General features: G+C 37.0%; 1 protein-coding gene across 6 annotated transcripts in view; it reads left to right on the plus strand.

Moving 5' to 3' along the window:
• ASXL2 (ASXL transcriptional regulator 2) overlaps positions 1 to 20,737 on the plus strand; it is a 134,039-nt gene that overhangs the window by 87,586 nt on the left and 25,716 nt on the right. For 5 of the 6 annotated variants that reach the window (XM_006930426.5, XM_019827805.3, XM_045054838.1 and 2 more), the window contains 3 exons: positions 8,509 to 8,624; positions 13,645 to 13,774; positions 14,561 to 14,704. In XM_006930426.5, the coding sequence (XP_006930488.3) occupies positions 8,509 to 8,624; positions 13,645 to 13,774; positions 14,561 to 14,704 (390 nt within the window). Of the gene's footprint in view, positions 1 to 4,652; positions 8,425 to 8,508; positions 8,625 to 13,644; positions 13,775 to 14,560; positions 14,705 to 20,737 lie in introns of those variants that run through there. The other variant, XM_019827808.3, reaches the window with a different exon arrangement.

Genomic DNA, 20,737 nt, shown 5'->3' on the forward strand with positions numbered 1-20,737 from the left:
GAATCCCAAGCAGGCTCCTTGCTATCAGCACAGAGCTCAACATGGAGCTCGATCTCATGAACTGTGAGATGATCTGAGCTGATACCGAGTCAGACGCTTAACCGACTTAGCCACTCAGGTGCCCATATTCATCAGATTCTTAAAACTGAAGAGTATTCTATTTTATAAATATTTCCCAGTACCTCAATTTATTTATCGATTCTACCATTGATGAACATCAGGTTATTTCTAGTTTTTGCCTATTTTATTAACTTTATTGTGAATGCTTTTGTGTATGTCTCCCCAAACCACCCCCCCCCCCCCCTCATTTCTTTTGGTATATACTTGGGAGCAGAGTTAAGTGTAGTGTGTATTACCAGAGAGTTTTCCAAAGTGCTTGTACCAATTTATAGCCATACCAATAATGTATGAGAGTTCAACTAATATTTCACATGCTCACCAATGGTCAGTCTTTTACATTTTAGACTTTGGTTACTGTGTAATAGTGTCCCTTATGGTTTTAAATTCTATTTTCATCATGGCCAACAGAATTGGACTCCTTTTCATTAGTAATCATTTGGATGGCCTCCTTTGTGCAATGCCTTTTCCAGTGTTTTCAATTTTTCATGGGTCATCTTTTCCTTAGTTCTTCATATATTACCTAATTGAATGTATATCTTATAAGTAACTTCTCCTTTGTGGCCTTTTTTATTTTCTGAAAACTTTATTTTGATGAATACAGTTTCTTAATTTTAATATCATCCAGTACATCCCTAAGAAGATTGACTCTCCCACTGACACGAAGATAGTTTCTTCTGGTCCGTAAAACACGTCTTAACAGATGTAAAGGAATGGGAATGATATAATGTCTGCTCTCAGACCGCAGTGAAATTAAACGAAGAGTCAGTAATAGAGGGACACCTGGCTGGCCCAGTTGGAGGAGCATGCAACTCTTGATCCTCAGGGTTGTGAGTTTGAGCCCCAGTGGGATATAGAGATTACTTAAATAAATACAGAAACTTTTAAGAAAAAAGAAAAAGAAACAGAAACAACACATTTTTGAATAACACATGGGTCAAAGAAGAAAAGAGAAATTTTTTAATGTTTTGAACTGAATGAGAATGAAAACACAATGTATCAAAAGTCATGGTATGCAGTGAAGAAAGCAGGGGTTAGAGGGAAATTTAGTTTAGAAAAGAAGAAAGATCTCAAATTAGTAATCTGTGCCTCTACTTCAAGAGTGCAGAAAAAGAAGAGCAAATAAAATCTAAATTAAATCTAAGCAGAAGAAAAGAAATACTAAGAATTAGAGCAGAAATCAATGAAATTGAAAGCAGAATATTAGTAGAAAAGAATCAATGAAACCAAGAGCTGATTCTTTGAAAAGATCAATAAAGCTTAAGAAAGCTAATTATGAATATCAGACATGAGAGGCCATCATTAAAGATCCCATGGACTTAAAACGATAATAAAGGAATACTATGAACAGTTTTTCTTGTTTTTACTCTGAACAGTTTTGTGCCCACAGATTTGATAACCTAGATGAAATCGATGAGTTCCTTGAAAGACACAATCTGTCAAAACTCCCACAAGAAGAAATAGACTGTCTGAACAGGCCTGTACCTGTTAAAGAAATTGAGTCAGTAATTACCTTCCAGAACAAAAAAGACCAGGCTCACTTTGATTCCCTAATGAATTCTACCAAACATTTAAGGAAGAAATTGTACCAATTCTGTATGATATCTTGCAGAGGATAGAGGCAGGGGGAATACTTCCTAACTCATTCTGTGAGTCCAGCATTACACTAATACCAAAACTAGACATGAGAAGAAAACTACAGACCAATGTCTCTAATGAACATGGATGCAAAAATCGTCAACAGAATATTTAGCAAATTGAATCCAATGATTTATAAAAGGAATTATACATCACCACCAGATAGGATTTATCCTAAGTGTACAAAGCTGGTTTAACATTCAGAAATCAGTTAATGTAGGGCCATCTGGGTGAGTTACAGCCAAAGTAGTTACCAGGAAACAAATCAGGGCATTGAATACCTCTTATCAATAAATAACAATAATATACATACAACCAAGAAGGCTAGAAAAAAAAAGAACAAAATAAAGCAATAAAAAGCTGAACAAAAGAATTAAAATGGAAATTACTGAATTTGAGAGAAGGGGGACAATGATAGAAACAGTTTCAAAATAAATGAATAAAAGAGACCAGCTTCACTGACCTTTAAAAAGAGAAAAGGTATACATATACAAATTCAGATTGAAGTAAATACCAAAACAAAAATTTTAAACCACAAGACTTTTTCACAAGCTTTAAGAACTCAGATGAAGTGAGATGATTTTGTAGGGAAACAGGATGCATAAAAATTGAACCCAGTAGAGATAGAAAATCTAAACAATAAAGTTTCATGCAAAGAGGGATATAAAAGAGCTCCCCTTCAAAAGAACACATACTTAAACAGAAATTCATTGTTCACAGGCTATGTTTAAAGATCAAACAATCCCAGTGTTTTTAAAACTATTCCAGTGCAGGAAAAAAGGTCGTCCAGATTCTTTTTCGAAGTAAAATTTTAAAACTTTCCACAAAGTACAAAGCTGTCTTGTGAACGTTGAGGGAAGATCTTAAAGGTTAACATACAAAATCCAGCCATATGTTAAAAAAATTATATATCCTGGGGCGCCAGCGTGGCTCAGTCAGTTAAGCGTTGACTCTTGGTTTTGGCTCGGGTTGTGGTCTCATGATGTGTGGGTTCAAATCCTGCACACACACGCTGGCTGTGTGCGCATGCTCTGTCTCTCAAAGTAAATAAATAAACTTAAAAAAAATTATATATCCTTAAAAAATGGGGTTTTAGGTTGTAAGTATGATTCATTACTGGGAAATCCATTATACTTTATCATATTAATACAGCTAATATGGAAAATCTTATCTCTGTACTTGCTGAAAAGGCCTTTGTGTAAATTCAGTACTCAATAAAATTGAGAATTGGTGGATACTATTTTAACATAATAACTTAGTCAAAAAAACCAGCATCTTAATGGGGAATCACCAGTGGCTTGCCCTTAGGTTAGAACAAGTCAAGAACAAGGTGCCCAGTATCTCAGTTCTTATATTCCAACACAAGTAAGCAAGAGAAAGCCGTTGGAACAGTGAACAACAAAAAAAGGGGAAAGCTGCTTCTGCGTGTAGATGACACATACAATTATGAATCTGACAAAAGAATCCGTGGAGATAAAGTCTGATAGAGAAAGGAATTTAGAGCTGTATTTTCCAAAAGGACGAAAATGGATTCATTTTTCACACCATACTCCATGATAAATTTCAAACAAACGAGAGATACAATGTAAAACATGAAACCAAGTACTAAAAAGAGAAAACATGGGTGAGCTCCTTTTAAAACCTGAGAGTAATAAAACTTTTTAAAGTGTTGTTTCTGGAAGCATATATTTTTATCCGTTGACTTAGCAAACCCACCTCTAAGAATCAATCCTCAGACACTCGACAGTACAAAATAGTATAGCTTAAGACTAATGCTTCTCAATCACATAGATTTTATTATGACACAGATTCCTGGGCCCTACCTTCCAAGTTTCTGATTCAGTAGATCTAGACTGGGATCTAGTAATTTGCATTTACAACAGATTTTTTGCTACTGATGGTGTTTTTCTTGGTACAGTACCTTAAAGAACCACTGATTAAGACATTGTAGTAATAAGAGCAAAAGACAAGAAAGAATGGACATACTCACCAAAGTCTGGTTGAAGGAATTATGGTACATCTGTACAGTGGAATTCGGTGTAGCTATTAAAAAAGGAATGTGGAAGATCTCTGTATTCTCTTCTAGAATGTTCCACAGGATATATTAGTTAAGTTAAAAAAAATCAAGATTTTGAACAGTGCAGATTTTTTTTTGCTTAAAAAAAAAAAGAGTAAAAGTATTAAAATATATACACTATGTTTTCACCAAAACAAAAATACAAGCAAACAAAAATGGAAGGATAGTTAATACAAACCATTTCCTAAAAGGGAAGAGAAGTAATAAAGTAGTGTAGATAGGGGAGGGAGCTAGGCTTATATGGAAGTAACTTGTTTTATTGCTTTACATAATTAAAACAAGTTTTTAAAGTGTACTTTCTAGAAATATGAAACAAAGCAAACTGAAGTATATGTCAAATTTCTGGCATAATGACATACGTAAGTTGTTTGGGATCTATCTTAGGTGTAGGAGTCCAGACACAAAGACATCTTAAACTATATTTGAGTAGTCTTGTTTTCAGTAATTATATTGGTACGGTTTCTTTGCAACTAGATGTATATTAGAAAAACATTAATAATTACAGTAATGTTATTAGGAACCAGGGTTATCAGGGAAGAAGGGAAGTGATAGAAGTATAAAATCAGAAAAGTTAAGTGACAGTCCTGTAATATAAAATTAAAATTTGTTATCTGTGCATGAATTTTTCTCCTTCTAAAAAAAAAGACTTTCGGGGCGCTTGGGTGGCTCAGTTGGTTAAGTGCCCAACTTCGGCTCAGGTCATGATCTCATGGCTCCTGAGTTTAAGCCCTGTGGGCTTTGTGCTGCCAGCTCAGCCTGGAGCCTGCTTCAGATTCTCTGTCTCCCTCTCTCTCTGCCCCTCCTCCAGTTGTACTCTGTCTCTCTCTATCAAAAATAAACAAACATTAAAAAAATTAAAAAAAAAAAAAAAGACCTTTCTTGTTCTAACCATTAAAGTCCTAGAACCAGTGGTAACCCTGTAGCAAGTGATTACCCCTTCGGTGCAGCACATGGTCTTTTAATACCATTTCCTATTTGAAAGATATCAGTGGTCCTTGGAGAAGTGGCTGATCCAAGTTGGGGGAAAAAAAAATGCAAGGTTGCCTCGGACTCTTTCTTGTTAGATACCAAGGAGAAGCAGTTGGTTACTGCTGAGGCCCTGTCCTAAAGATGGTTTACAACTTACAGGCTCTCACACTAACTCAAAAGGGGACAATCTGAGTGCCAAATTTGCAATGATTGTTTTTGATTTAAACATCTCAAATATATAAACATCTATGGATTGACAATGACACTTTAAAATCATTTTACATACTGTTACTTTTCTGAGATTGCTGTAACAAATTAGCGCAAACTAGGTGCCTTGAAACATTTATTTTCTCACAGTTCTGGAGAACGGAAGTCTGAAATCAGGTATCAGCAGGGCCGCACTCCCCACAGAGGCTCTAGGGGAGAACTCTGTTTCTTGTATTTTTTTTAGCTTCTACTGGTTGCTGACTTACTTGCCTTGTGGCCACATCACTCCAATCTCTGCCTGTCTTCACATCGCCGCCTTTTCTGTCTGTCCTCTGTGTCATTGGATTTAGGACACTGAGATAATCCAGGATGATCTCATCTCAAGATCCTTAACTTAATTCCATCTGCCAAGACTCTTTTTCCAAATAATGTGACATTCACAGATTCTGGGGATTAGGACATAGCTTTTTGGTGGCCACCATTCAGCTCACAACAAATACCAACTCATTCTGAAAACAATACTAGTTAGCAGGGCGCCTAGCTGGCTCAGTCTGTGAAGCGTCCCTTGGTTTCAGCTCATGTCATGGTCTCACAGTTTGTGGGTTCGAGCCCCCACACTGGACTTTGTGCTGACACACTGGGATTCTCTCTGCCCCTCCCCGGCTTGTGCACACACACACTTTCTTCTCTCTCTCAAAATAAAAATAAAAATTAAAAAATGAAACTATGCTCAGTTTGGATCTTAGCTATGCCCCTTACTGTCTGAGTCCTTTGGCAAACTAATTACATTTCCTGATATGTAAAATTTAGCTAATCTCACAATATACAGAAGAATGTGTATATTTAAATTTTTGCATAAATATATGTCCTTAAAAATCTTTTCATATTTTTTCTTTGTGTAGAAAAAGGTCAGCAAGGATGCCAACCCAAATACACTACTTAGTTATCTCTGAGGGGAGAATTGGAGGAGTTTGGGTGGGAATAGAAAGCGGACTTGGACCCACCTTAAAGGGTAGTTCAGTGAAATCCTGTTCACATGAGCCTAGCACACTATTAGATACACACAAGATACTTACTTTTGGTTCTTATTAATAAACTTGTGTGTGAAGACAGTGTAGCCACTAAAATGCAATCTGAGAGGGAAGTTTCTCAGCATGTGTTTAAATCTTGTTTATTGTTTGTAGTTCTGAGCCTTAAATATATGAAAGGACAGTTTCATAGACGTTATGAGACCAGTACTTGGCATAAGTCAAATCTGGGAGATACTCCTTACTTGGTGGGTCCTGAAGTTTTCGTGATTTATTTTGGCTGGCTTTGAGACGTGTTTATGGTTTCATTTGTTAGAAAGGGCTTTTGCCTTAAGGGGGAACAGTCCAAACAGTTTGCCGTGGTAATACGGATAGCTTTTATTATTCCTTTTTCAGGCTGCTAAGTGGAATTCTTATATTCTCTAAGGGAATTATTTTGTTTTCTGTTTATTTTTAGGCAGTATTTGAGGTAGGTAAGGAAATGCGTATTTTCAGATTTCTGCAAACCATTGACGAGAAAGTGAGCATAGTCAAATATTAATAGTGTTTAACTTTATTTTCATTATGTCCCTTTAAAAACATCAGTTCAAATGAAAAAGATAGGCAATAACAAGTGTTGACAAGCATTAGAACCCTCATACATTCCTGTGGAATTATAAAAATGGTATAGCCGTTTTGGAAAACATTTTGACAGTTCCTCAAAAGTTAACCATAGACTTGCTGTAAGACCCAGCAACTCCACTTTAAGATATGAACCCAGGAGAATTGAAAACATCTGTCCAACATGAAATTGTGCTGATGAGTGTTCTTCACATCATCGTTCAGAATGGCCAAAGACGTAAATGACCCAAGTGATCATCAGCTAATGAATAAACAAAATGCAGTGTGTGCATACAATGGCATATTATTTGGTGATAAAAGGGAAGTATTGATCCATGCTCTGACATGGATGAAACTTCAAAACATGCTAAGTGAAAAAAACAGTCATGAAAGAGCACATATTGTTTGATTCCATTTATATGGAATGTCTAGAATAGGCAAGTGCATAGGGACAGAAAGTAGATTACTGACCTCCTGGGATTAGAGGCGTAGTTAGGGGAAACGGGTGACAGCTAACCAGTATGGGGCTTTATCTCAGTAAAGCTGTTATTTTTTAAAATTGGTCCACATAAGTAGACTGAGGATGTGGTTTCTTTTTGCCGCTCAGTTATCTCAAGAACTACCCAATTTTATTCTTGTATGATAGATTACAGTGAGCTTTTTTAAGCATCGCACTTACTGTATGTCAGTTCTTTCCCATATATAAACCCTGTCATAAGGGTGGAATGCAAAGCCAATAACCAAGTCTGACAAGTCACCTTCTTAGTATTATCTGCTCTTGTCCTCTTGAAATGTTATCTATTGTGTATTCCTTTGTTAGGACATCTGAGAATCCATGGAAATGCTATTTTCCAAAACTTGTGTATTCCAATGAGTCATGCTTCTGCACTTTTATATCAGGTAGCTACCTACCAACATACTTTATATGGTATCTTAAAGCTCTTTAGCCATAGCTAAATGGGATGCCAGTTTGCTATCCAGGCCTTTATAGTCCAGCTGCCATGGAAAGGAGAAGGTGTCAGTAAGCACGCACTCTGTCAACACTATTCCAGAGTCATCACCAGCAGCAGCAATTATTATTTTATTATTAAAGGGTCTGAATCAGCAATTTCGTTATCTCTCGCCGTGAGCTGCATGCACTGCTGAACTTTACGGAACCTAAAACTGTAATTGCTATTTATTAGAAGAGGACAGGCTCTTGAAGGGGAAACCCTCATTCACATAAGACTGATGTTTGGCTCAGCTCTGATGGGGTATAAAACAAGTAGTGATGAGTAGAGAGGGGTTATACCCTGTGCAAACGTCCATTGCTACCATTAGAGGTATCCTACAACCCTCTCACACTGACTGGTGGGCCTGAAACTATTGATTTAAGAGATGAAGGAATATAAGAATTAAAGCTGTTCTAGAGTTTTTGAGGTGGAATGGCCTTATTGGCTTCATTTTAAAATAGGGAAAACTGGACCCTTTCTGTCAGCCCAGGGCCCTTCCACTGTATCATGTTGTCATCAGATTTACCTCAAGACACACATACTGTACAACAGGCTCTAGAATCTTTTCTCAGTTTTATCTGATTTGATGACTCATGGTTTATATTCTTCCTGCTTCAATCAATCTATTGAAAAATAAAAAAATGAAAAGTAGTGAATACTAACACCCATCCCTTCCCCGTCCTATCATCCTTCACTAGAGCTTTCTGAGGAAATAAACTGAAAAGGGAGGCTGTTGCAGTAGAACTCCAAAAAGAAGATCCTTCCCAAAAGTGTTTGGTCACAGTTCTTAATACAGGTAGCAGCATATGATTGGGGAAGGAATGGTGCTTGATAGCAACTCTGATAACCGCCTTTTTTATTGTCATTTCCCCCCAACTAGTATCGTCTAGACTGTCACAACCATCCTCTCCCCAGTCAGGCTGCCCATCACCTACCATTCCAGCAGGTAAAGTCATTTCTCCATCACAGAAGCACAGCAAGAAGGCACTAAAACAGGTAATCATGCTAGTCTGTGTTTAACAGAAGTATTATGTTCTTGATTAAAAATGCATGATTCTGGAAATCATTGACAATTTCTTGAAAGGACATTAGGTCCTTTTAAGGAAAAATTTCATGTAGTTTCCCAATCTGGATTTAGTAATATATGTACCTCTGTGTTGTAGGTTTGTGGTAGATAGTCTTTTTATCACGTTTAAAAAGCTCTTCATTTGTGGGGCACTGGCAGGCTCAGTGGTTGAGTGTCTGACTCTTGATTTTGGCTCAGGTCATGGTCTCACAGTTTGTGAGATTGAGTCCCTCATTGGGCTCTGTGCTGACGGTGCAGAGCCTACTTGGGATTCTCTCCCTCTCCTTCTCTCTTCCTGCCCCTCCCTGGATCTCTCTCAAATAAATAAATAAACATTTAAAAAAAAAAAAAAAGCTCTTCATATGTTCCTAACTTCCTGAGAAGCTTTTGTTTGTGTTCATGTTTGTTTGTTTTAATGTTTATTTTTGAGAGAGAGAGTGTGAGTGGGGAAGAGGCAGAGAGAGAAGGAGACACAGAATCTGAAGCAGGCTCTAGGCTCTGAGCTGTCAGCACAGAGCCCAACAAAGGTGAGATCATGACCTGAGACACTCAACTGACTGAGCAACCCAGGAGCCCCTGTTTGTTTGTTTTAAATGATGAATAAGTGTTGAACTTTTTAGGTTTGTTTTCTTCATCATTTATTGAGATGATCAGGTAGCTTTTCTCTTTAAATCTATTAAAACACAGAATTCCATGGCTAGATTTTCTAATGTTAACATATACTTAGCTTTCTGGAGTAAACTCTACATGTTGTTACCTATTTTTGAATACATTTATAGAATTTTCTTTTTTAAGATTTTTGTTGTTTTCTTGTACAGTTTTGGACTCAGGATGGTTCTAATATGATAAAATAAGTTGGGTAGCTCTCTATATTTTTCTAGATTTTTGAAAAACAATTGTAGAAATTATCTTTTTCTTGGAAATTTTTTAAATCTCACCTTTTAAAATTGTTCTAGCATTTCAGTTTCATCTATTTTTAGTGGTCTCATTTGATTCCTGCTTTTTGAACTAATTTTAGAAAAAGGGTTTTTTTGGAAATATCTCTTAAAAAATGGTCCATTTCACTTGATATTATTTTTATTTTTCATTATTTTTTAAGCTTGCTTAATTTGAGAGCAAGAAAGAGCATGTGGGTGCCTGCGCTTGAGCAGGGGAAGGGGCGGAGAGAGAGAATCCCTGTGAGATCATGACCTGAGCCAAAATCGAAAGTCAGAGGCTCAAGCAGTCCACTGAGCTAGCCAGGGTCCCCTCCCTTGATTTTTAAAAATACCTATTTATCTGTGGGGCAGTTGGCTGGCTCAGTCAGTAGAGCATGTGACTCTTGATCTTGGGATTGTAAATTTGAGCCCCATGTTGGGTATAGATAAAATCTTTAAAGAAAATTGTTTAAAGTTGTGTGTAGCGTTCTTTTATGTGTCCTTTTTGTTCCTCAGTGTTGTTCGTTTATCATGTATCTTTTTTCCCAGTGCTACTTAGCCATCCATCTATTTTGTTGGGCTGTTCAAAGACCTAGCTTTCAATTTTTTAAATGCAAAATGATCTATAAATACAAACTCACTAGTAATTAATGGAACCTTAACAGACTACTTTTATCCTCAGATTGGTATACACAAGAACTTAATTTGTAATATCAGGCATTGGCAGGTATGTAGAAAAATGTCTAATGGCAGTTTGACGGTGGAATATAAATTATTGTAGAAAGAAATTTTGTGATGTCTGTTAAAATTTTATTTTATTTTTAAAGTTTCTTTATTTTGAGAAAGAGAAACATAGAGCATGAGCAGGGGAGTGGCAGAGAGAGAAGGAGAGAGAGAATCCCAAGCAGGCCCCTCACTGACAGTGCAGCCATGAGATCATGACCTGAGCCACAGTAGAGTTGGATGCTTAACTGACTGAGCCATCCAGACACCCCTGTCTATTAAAATTTTAAGAGCACATATCCCATGACTAAGCATTTGAACATTTTGGAACTTAGGTTAGAAAAATACAAATAAATACACATATCAATTACACACACACACACACACACACACACACACACATATTTGTGTTAAAGTTTGTAATAGCAAAAACTTGCAAGTAGCCTAATATGTATCAGTTAGGGAATTCCTTATGTAAATGATGGCATATCTATATGCTGGACAATTATGCAAGATTAAATGTTGGTAATATGGTTGTTTTATATATATAGACATGGAAGCATCATCACAGTATAATGTTGAATCACTGAAGTTATATTACAACATGTAGAGCATGATGCCATTGATAAAAAATAAATACATATCTGCAAAACAATATTATATTTTTAGTAGAAATACACTCATAATGTCAATGTAAAAAAAGCTCAATATGGAAAAATAAATTGGTTTGTAGTTATCTCTGAAGATTAGGGACAAGACTGAGTGATGGTCAAGGGAGTTTAGCTTTATGTGTGAATTAAATGGTAAAGATCGTAATCATGTATTATGTATATAATTTTAAAAATTATGTAGATCTTAAAGTATTTAAAGCAAAAGTGCTTTTTTATTAAGAGTTTCAGAAATTCAATAACATGAATTGCTGTCTGCCTGGATAATAAATACAATATTTTATTTTGTATAAAAATACAAAATAGCACTTGTGTTTTTATAAATACTTTGGAGGATTTTAAGAAGTATAAGATGCTTTTTTCCACAGGAAAAGGCAAGTATTTTCCTAAACCTTGTTAGATAATCCACAACATGTTTACTACTCCTGTATTATTACACTCCTATAATCCCAAGGGTCAAATGTATTGGAAGAATTCCAGTATGGGAAATTATGTAAATAAGGTTGGTGGGATGTTAAGTAAGGCCTTGCCTTCAGTGTATGTTTTGTATGGTATTAGATGAGGAAAAAATTAGTTCAACATAAGTTATCCTTTATGACAATGAAGGGTTGTTTTTGCTGTTTGGTTTTTAATTTTTTTTTATGTTTACTTATTTTTGAGAGAGAGAGAGAGAGACAGACAAACAGAGCACGAGTGGGGACAAAGGCAGAGAGAGAGGGAGACATAAAATCTGAAGCAGGCTCCAGGCTGTGAGCTGTTGGCACACAGCCTGACTCGGGGCTCAAACCGTGAGATCATGACCTGAGCCAAAGTCGGACAGTTAACCGACTGAGCCACTCAGGCACCCCCCGTTTTTTAATTTTAAAATAGAATTAGGAACACCGTTTGTAAACTACTGAGGAAGAAAAAGAACTGAGTACACTTCCTAAATAGAGAGGCTATAAGTTACTCTGTTTCCATCATGTGTCTGAATTTATATGATGACAGTAGGAATAGATGAGATCAAGTGGTTCTATTAAATTTTGCACTAACCTAGAATGATCTAGATATTGTGAATGACCAGAACAGACTCTAGTGGCTGCCACCCAGGAAGTGTATAAACATTTTCTGTTCTGATTGCAGAGAATGAGAGATAAGCTAATCAGAAAATGCCAACTCTTTTTTTATTTATTTGTTTTGAGAGAGACAGAAACAGCATGAGTGGGGGGAGGGGCAGAGAGAGAGAGAGGGACACAGAGAATCCAAAGCAGGCTCTGGGCTGCCAGCCTGGATGGAGCTCTTGTGGGGCTTGAACCCACGAAACCAGGAGATCATGACCTGAGCCAATGTTTTTTATACGTTATGCGCCTGCTTGCCTGCTGTAATGTTGTAGGTGAATGTAAGCCAGATACCTGACTCACTCAGTTACTGTTTTCCCTTGACAGCTTAGTCAAGATCAGTTGTTGTATAGCAGGGATGAGTGTAAATGTGGAACCGGAAGGAGAAAACTATATTGTGTGGAGGGAATGGGAACCAACTGGCCAGTTATTCCACACTTTTCTGCATGATGCTCTGAAGGTTGAAGCTTAAACTGGCAGTTTAGTAAGGTCATAGATTTCCAGCCTTTTCTTGAAATGTATCTTTACTTTCTTAGTTTCTCTTTTTTTTAACCTTGAGTTAAAAAGTTGCCTTCATATATTTTCATGACTAAAATCTGAGAAGTTAACTGTCTTTTTACTCATTATTTAACTAGTTGAGTGTAGTGTATTCTAGAAACAAGCTAGAAACGTTATAGAAATAAAAGTAATTCTGAAATAGTCAGGAGGAACCACATTGTTCTTAGAACCAGTATTTTCTAGGGTTGCCTGGGTGGCTCAGTGGGTTAAGCCTCTGACTTCGCCTCAGGTTGTGATCTCGCAGTTTGTGGGTTCGAGCCCCGAGTCCAGCTCTGTGCTGACAGCTCGGAGCCTGGAGCCTGCTTCGGATTCTGTGTCTCCGTCTCTCTGTCCCTACCTTGCTCACACTCTGTCTTTCTCTCTCTCAAAAATAAACCAACATTAAAAAAAATTAAAAAAAACAAAACTTTTCTAACCTTTATTCCCTTCTGTATATTGCATTGCTGTAAATTGCAGAGGATTTGGTCATTGGGCCAAATCTTACTGCTCTTACAGTCGATCAGAATAAGTAGTTATTTACAACCTTTTGTCCAAATGTATCACCTCTGAAATATACATAAGCTAAATATTTATGTTTGTACGTAGAATTAACGCAAGTGGGATTGTACGTAGAATTAATGCAAGTGGGGAATCTTTTTGGTGGAGGGTTTAGAATTTGTTTCCAGAAATGATTGAAAACCTCTAATTTGCTGCTGCAAATATGGAAAGTCCATGGCTTACTGGTGATTTTTAGGTTCTAAAAATGTTCATGGCTAATTCTCACATTTATCTAAAGGAGTAATACTGCCCAAAAAATACTCAGACTCTTAAAGTATCATTCAGGCCTTGTGTTTAACTGGTTTAATTTAGGTTTTGTTTACTTTGATAGCTTTCAAAGAAATTGAATGATCAGCATACTCCTCATCACTTAAAAAGCAGTCGTTTACTTTTTGCTATTACTAAAAACTGATTTGTTTTTGTTGCTCATAGCCAGTTTTCTTTTTATAGGCTCTAAAACAGCAACAGCAGAAGAAGCAGCAGCAACAGCAATGCAGGCCAAGCATGTCCATCTCCTGCAACCAGCCTCTCTCCCTGAAGACTGTCAAAGCAACCAGTGACTCTGTTTCTGCCAGGCCTGGTAGGCAGATTTGGGCATCTTTTCAGTGGAAGTTCTTTTTCCCGTATTTTTGTGTTGTTTTTCCACGTTTGGATACCATATCATTTATTTTTAAATTGCTGTATTTATGTACGTAGTCTGTTACTGCCAAATCACCAATATAAATCCTTTCAGGGTAAATGGGAAAATTTATACAAAATCATTGTGCGGTTACGAAAAAATACATCAATGAGATTTGCATGTTAGAATGAGATCAGTGACTGACTTCCAAGATGTCTAACCTAATAATATTTGGAAGCTTCTAATCGGTGATCTTAAAAAGCTGATGTTGCCAAGACACTCAGACCAAACTTCACCCATTTTCTCCTTTAATGATAAAATGTCTTCCTGAGAATATAGGCTACCTTTGAATTTCCATTGGATATAAAAACAGGCCTTTGGATTTTTGTTGTTGTTTGGTTTTGTTTTTCCTCTAAACTGGGTTAGATACAGACTTTGTATTTTATTACACAATTCATTTTGATGCTAGCTGATTATATGGGCCTGCCAAATTTAAACTGTGTCTTGCAGAGCTTTGTATTTTAGTTAGGAAGGAAATTTACCACCAGAAGCAAATAATGTGCTTCCTTCCAGAAGAGAGTTTATTTTATTTTTTAACTCTGAATTTGCAGACTCAAAACGCATGTGCAAGGTCACACTGCCTCATGTTTGAGGCAGTTTTAGTTAGTGTTGAATGATTTAATTGTTTGATTGATTTCTGCCTGTAACCTCAGTGTCACCAGTCTTTGATATATTTTTTTCTCTTAGCAATGTGGGAAGGAAAGCCATCTGATGGCCAGTCAAGCAGCCCTCAGAACTCAAATTCTAGCTTTTCTTGTTCAGTTCAAGTGGAAAATCCCTTGCTAGGCTTGGGGAAGAAGTCATTCCAGAGGTCTGACAGGCTCCACACAAGTAAGTTGATTTACAAAGACGGTTCTGCATCTTAATTTGTCAACTGTGTGTTTGAAATTCAGCAGCTGTTTTGTGGTTTAGTTCTTTTTCTGACAATAGGTTGCTTTGTCCAGCATTATTAGTGTCTTATTTCTGTGTACAGAAAGATAGAAGGACTTATAATTAAACACAGAAAACTGACCCTTTTTTCCTGCTCCCTTTGAAATCCCACTAAGATGAGAATATGGAAATGCAAAAGATTAAATCCATAAGGGTGATGAAAACAAGGAGGCAACAGATGGGCAGGCAGTGTCAACAAATTTTGAAAGATGAAAACTGGATGGAGTTTTTCACAGAGCTGAGCAACAGATGCCAATAATAAGCAAGCCAGTTAAGTCTGCAGAACACCAGACAGATTCCAGAATAGGAGATAACCATGTGTCATAATGGAGAAGGGTGAATGAAGCCTAGGGTTGAAAAGAAGACCTTTTGTGAAAGTTAGTAAGAAGCATATTGATGCTTCACCCAAGCAGGAGACAGGAGATTTGTTTTGAGGTGAAATGAAACCATACAGACTTCAAATTCAAAGATACCACTCATGGCTAAGGGTAGATAAGGAGGCAGTGTACTGAAATCAGGGGAATAAAGAAAAATACAAATACTAATAGTGATCCTTCTGCTTGGCTTCCAGAATGCTAGTAGGAAAGCATATTTCTGCCACCACTATTTCCTTCCTCCCAGCCCCACCTGTGTTCCAGCAGGAGATGGATGGGTTGATACCTAAAGAAATTGAATAGCCTTAGAAGAAAATCTGCAGCCAAATTTATAGATTGCAGTCTAAAAAGAAACCATCTTGATCACACTTCTGTGGAGCTCATCTGTCTATAAGACCTACCTACCTATGTACCCAAAATTTCCAGTTGACCTTTTTTTAAAATTAAAAAAAAAATGTTTTAATGTTTATTTATTTGTGTGTGTGTGTGTGTGTGTGTGTGTGTGTGTGTGTGTGTGAGAGAGAGAGAGAGAGAGAGAGAGAGAGACAGACAGACAGACAGAGAGCGAGAGAGCACAAGCAGGGGAGGGACAGAGGGAGAGGGAGACACAGAATCTGAAGCAGGCTCCAGGCTCTGAGCTGTCAGCACAGAGCCTGATGCAGGGCTTGAACTCACGAACCGTGAAATCATGACCTGAGCCAAAGTAAGATCCTCAACCAGTTGAGCCACCCACGTGCCCCAGGCCTTTAAAAAAAAAAAAAAAAAGTTTATTTGTTTACTTGTGAGAGAGAGACAGAGAGAGAATGTGTGCACCCAAGCTGGGGAGGAACAAAGAGAGAGAAAGACAGAATGGAAGCAGGCTATAGGCTCCAAGCTATCATTGCAGAATCCAACCTGGGGCTTGAACTCATGAACCCATGAGATCATGGCTTGAGCCAAAGTCAGATATTTAACTAACTGATTGAGCCACCCACGAGCCCCTCCAGTCAGGCTTTTTTTTTTTTTTTTCCCAATTGTGATTGTTCACAATCACCTTTGAAGACCTCCATCATGAGACACAAAATCTGAAATACAGATACAGAAGAAACAGACAATTCAGGAAAATTTAAAACAAGCAACTTTAAAAAACTATAATATCCACAGAAAGAAATAAAAGATGATATTGCATCCATGAAAGAATAGACTACTATTTTAAAAATCAGAAAATAAAGAGTTCTCGGTATTAAGTAATAATGTAGCTTAAATAAAAAATTATGATGGAAATACTAAGAGGTAAAGAAATTTCTCAACCATAGGGCAAAAGAGAGATTCAAAAGGAGAGAGAATGTAAGAAAATTGGAATACCAATCTAGAATGTCTAATGTCTAAAATAGTACGACCATCAGAGGAGCACTTGGGTGGTTCAGTCTGTTAAACGTTGGATTCTTGATTTCGTCTTAGGTCATGATCTCACAGTCATGAGATCAAACCCTGCATCAGCTCTGCACTGGGTGTGGAGCCTGCTTAAGATTCTCTCTTTCCCTCTGCCCCTCTCCCTTCTTCTTTGTCTCTCTCTCAAAAAGAAAAAAAACATTTTTAGGTTTGTCTGGGTGGCTCATTCAGTTAAACATCTAGGTCTTCAGCTGGGTCATGATCTCGTGGTTTGTGAGTTCAGAGCTTGGAGCCTACTTCAGATTCTGTGTGTGTGTTTGTCTCTCTCTCTTTCTTCTGCTCGCATGCTCATGCTCTGTCTCTCTCTCCTTCAAAAATAAACATTAAAAAAAATTTAATAAAATAGTAGGACCATCAGAAAGAACAAAAATTGAACGGGGAGTAAGATAAAAGAAAAATAATATAAGAAAATTCCAGAAACAAAAAAAAGGAAAAAATTCCAGAGAATTGTAAGTCAGAGATTCCAGAGTAAAAGTACACAATTGGTGTCAAGAAACATGAATAAAAAGAAACCCATTCCAAGGCACATTCTTTTGAAATTTTAAAGCATCCAGGATAATGAGAAGATTCCAAAAAAGCCTCCAGAGAGAAAGAAAACACTTCGTGTACAAAGATGTAGGAATTGGGATGGTGAACATCTCAGAAGCAGAATAGAAGCTAAAAGATAGCGTGGCAATGGTGATAAAATTGGAAGAAGTCATTGTATGCCCACTTCTATGTTCCAGACCCTTCCACACTATTAAATGTGAGAACAGAATTAATAATATTTCAGACAGCTTCTTTGGGTTTTTGTTGTTGTTTGATTTTACAGATTCTTTATCAAAATAAGTAAGAATTCCTGAATTCCAGAGGTACCTGGCTGGCTCAGTCGGTAGAGTACTCGACTCTTAATCTCGGGTTTGTGAGTTCAAGCCCCACATTGGGTGTAGAGATTATTTAAAAATAATAAAATCTTTAAAAAGAGAAAAGGGAGAAGAAAGAATTCTTGAAACCCAACACTTGCCTTCCTGGGATTGGTTTAAATTTTAATTATGGTGTTTTTGGAAAATTGTGCTACAATATGGATACCTAGAGACATTTCCAGTCCCATAGGAGCTGTGGCTCAGGTGTCCAGGCACCTGCAGAGAGCAGAACCAATCTAATTTGTTTTTGCTCCCCAAGAAGACGCTTAGAAGTGAGGTGTCAGGCAGGCAGGGGAAATAATTTGAAGATTACCAGGCACAGTATAAGCGATGAAATTAAGAGCCGAGTCAATAAGTTGCTTGAGGTGCCCGCTTCTTTGCCGTCCAGCAACCAGACAACTTCTTTGTAAAAATCAGGTTTGATTCTGGGTGGATTGTAAAATGGTGCATTTTTCTTTAGAAGCAGTATCTGCCGTGAACTGAGCATACCCTTTGATCATCAGTTCCACTGCCAAGGATTCAAAATATTCATTAATTAAATAACTACTTATAGAAGGTATACTAATATGCCAAACACAAGTTCCTAGTAATGTGGTGATGAACAAAGTTCCTTCCTTATGGAGACTATATTCTACTTAAATGCAGTCAAAGTCACAATTTTAGTATCTTCATTCAAACTGCAGTAGAAATGTAAATGTAAAAAATTGAGAAATTATGGACTGCAAATTTCTGGCTTGCATACTAACAAACTAGGAAAAATTAACCATAAAAAAAAGAAAGCATGGTGTATCCAACTTTCACCTCATGGCCAAGAAGTAAATGCAGGTTCATCTCCTCTCATGCAGATAAGCATTAATGGAAATAATATGGGAATTTTTACAATACATGCCACAATGAGTATTTTTTAAATCTATGGAAGAAGTTGTACATTTTGTGTAAAATATAAATGATAAAACTAAATTAGATAATTTACACAAAACTTTTTTAGTTAATATTGGTATAGTTTGTTGTAACTTCATTAAAATTAATGGTATATATTTTTATGTCCCAGATTCAATCAGAAAAATAAAGATAGCTGAGATATCAAGTATAATACGATAGAATGTGGCAACCTAAACTGAAGGAAAAAACAAACAAACCAAGGTCAACTTTTGACTTTTAAGAGGACATGAAGTTTAAATTCTAAAAATTAGCCAGTTTGAGGCACATAAAAATATCCATGGGCACTATTTGATCAATAACAGAACAGACTAATTTGTAACTCCTAAGTCTTACTTAAGGAGTTAGGTTAAAATCAATGGGGTGCCTGGCTGGCTCTGCCGGTAATACATGCAACTCTTGATCTTGCGGTCATGAGTTCAAGTCCCATATTCGGCGTAGAGCTTACTTAAAAAAAAAAAAATTCAAGTTTTAACTCCAGTTTGACTCAGATGTGAAGGTAGAAAATGAATGCAAAAATAATGAAAACTGTTCAAGGAATGCTGGCACTCTCATTTCATCGGTCACACGGGGAAGCAATAGTAGGATGTTGCTCTCAGTCCCTGGGGCCATTGCAACATTGTTTATGCAAACCAAAAATTGATCACCTCTGTGATCCTCGGTAGGTGCCTAATTAAGTTAGTCATAGTACGTATGTTGGAATATGGTGCAGCTTTTTAAAGAGTTTTGTAGGTGATAGTTTGGAAAGATGTTTAAGATATTCTGTGAAAGAAAAGACTAAATATAATTTGTATGTATATTGTGATTTCATTTCAAATTAAAAATGTCATTTTTGGGGTGCCTGGGTGGCTCAGTCCATTAAGCCTCCTACTCCTGATTTCGGCGCAAGTCATGGTCTAACGGTTCACGGAATTGAGCCCCTCATTGGGCTCTGCACTGACAGCACAGAGCCTAATTGGGATTTTCTCTCTCTCCTTCCTTCTCTGCCCCTCCCCTATATGTGTGCTTGTGTGCACACTCGCTCGCTTGCTCTCTCTCTCGCTCTCAAAATAAATAAACTTAAAAAAATACAAAAATATAAATAGAATGTCCCTTTTGGTAGAAAGCTGGGAATGTTAGAAGCCTTTACTTTTCATTTATATATTTTGGTACTATTTTAATTTGGGGGATATTTACCTTTATCTCTCAAATTCTGTTTTTAATATCATCCAATTTGAAGTTTTAAAATTTTTTACTGTGATTTCTTCTCTGTCCCAGGAATTATCTTGAAGTTTTAAAATTTTTCTTAAGGGTGCCTGGGTGACTCACTTGGCTAAGTGTCAGCTCAGATCGTGATCTCACAGTGCGTGAGATCAAACCCCACTTCAGGCTCTGTGCTGACAGCATGGAATCTGCTTGGGATTCTCCCTCTCTCTCCTTCTGCCCCTCTCCCCTGCTCATGCGCGCTCTCTCTCTCTCTCTCTCTCTCTCTCTCTCTCTCTGTCTCTCAAAGTAAATAAACAAACTTAAAAATTTTTTATTTTCTTAAAATACATAGGGATTTGCGGGCACCTGGCTGACTCAGCGAGTAGAGCATGTGAATCTTGATCTCAGGGTCATGGGTTCAAGCCCCACACTGGGCATAGAGATTACTTAAAAATGAAGTCTTTAAAATACAAATATATAGCGATTTTTATGTTCCTGTTATGAACTTTTAACTTAAATACCTAGTAATCAGAGATCATGCACTGTATGATACCTGTGCCTCTACACTATACTGATAAATAACAGACTCTGGAGCCATGATGCCTAGGTTCAAATTCCTTCACTCTAATCAGTGGTACAATTTTGGGCAACTTACTTGCCATTTTGGACCTCACTTTCTTCTTCTGTGAAATGTATAATAATAGTTTGCTACTTCATAGGGTTACATGAAAAATAAATGAGCTAACACATGTCTATGTTTAGAGTAGTGCCTGGCACTTACGAAGCCTTACAGAAGTGTTTACAGCTGCTATTATTGGTCATTGTAGTTATGATTACTACTAATATTATTTGAAATTCACTGAGACCTGATTGTGCTCATTCCTGATGATTTTATCCCCATCTTTACAATCACATTCTTTATTTTTTAAATCCTTTTATATAGCGCTATTTTGTATTCTATCTGTGACAGTTGCATTAATAGCAGTACTTTTAGGTCTAAACCTTTTATTTTTGGTTTCTGTTGATTCTCTGTCATAGTGGAGTGTCTGTTGGTTTGTCAGGGTAGTCTGTGTGAGATAACACTGGATCTTAATTTGTAGGAA

The sequence above is a fragment of the Felis catus genome, chromosome A3, assembly GCF_018350175.1.
Source record: "Felis catus isolate Fca126 chromosome A3, F.catus_Fca126_mat1.0, whole genome shotgun sequence".
NCBI lineage: Eukaryota > Metazoa > Chordata > Mammalia > Carnivora > Felidae > Felis > Felis catus.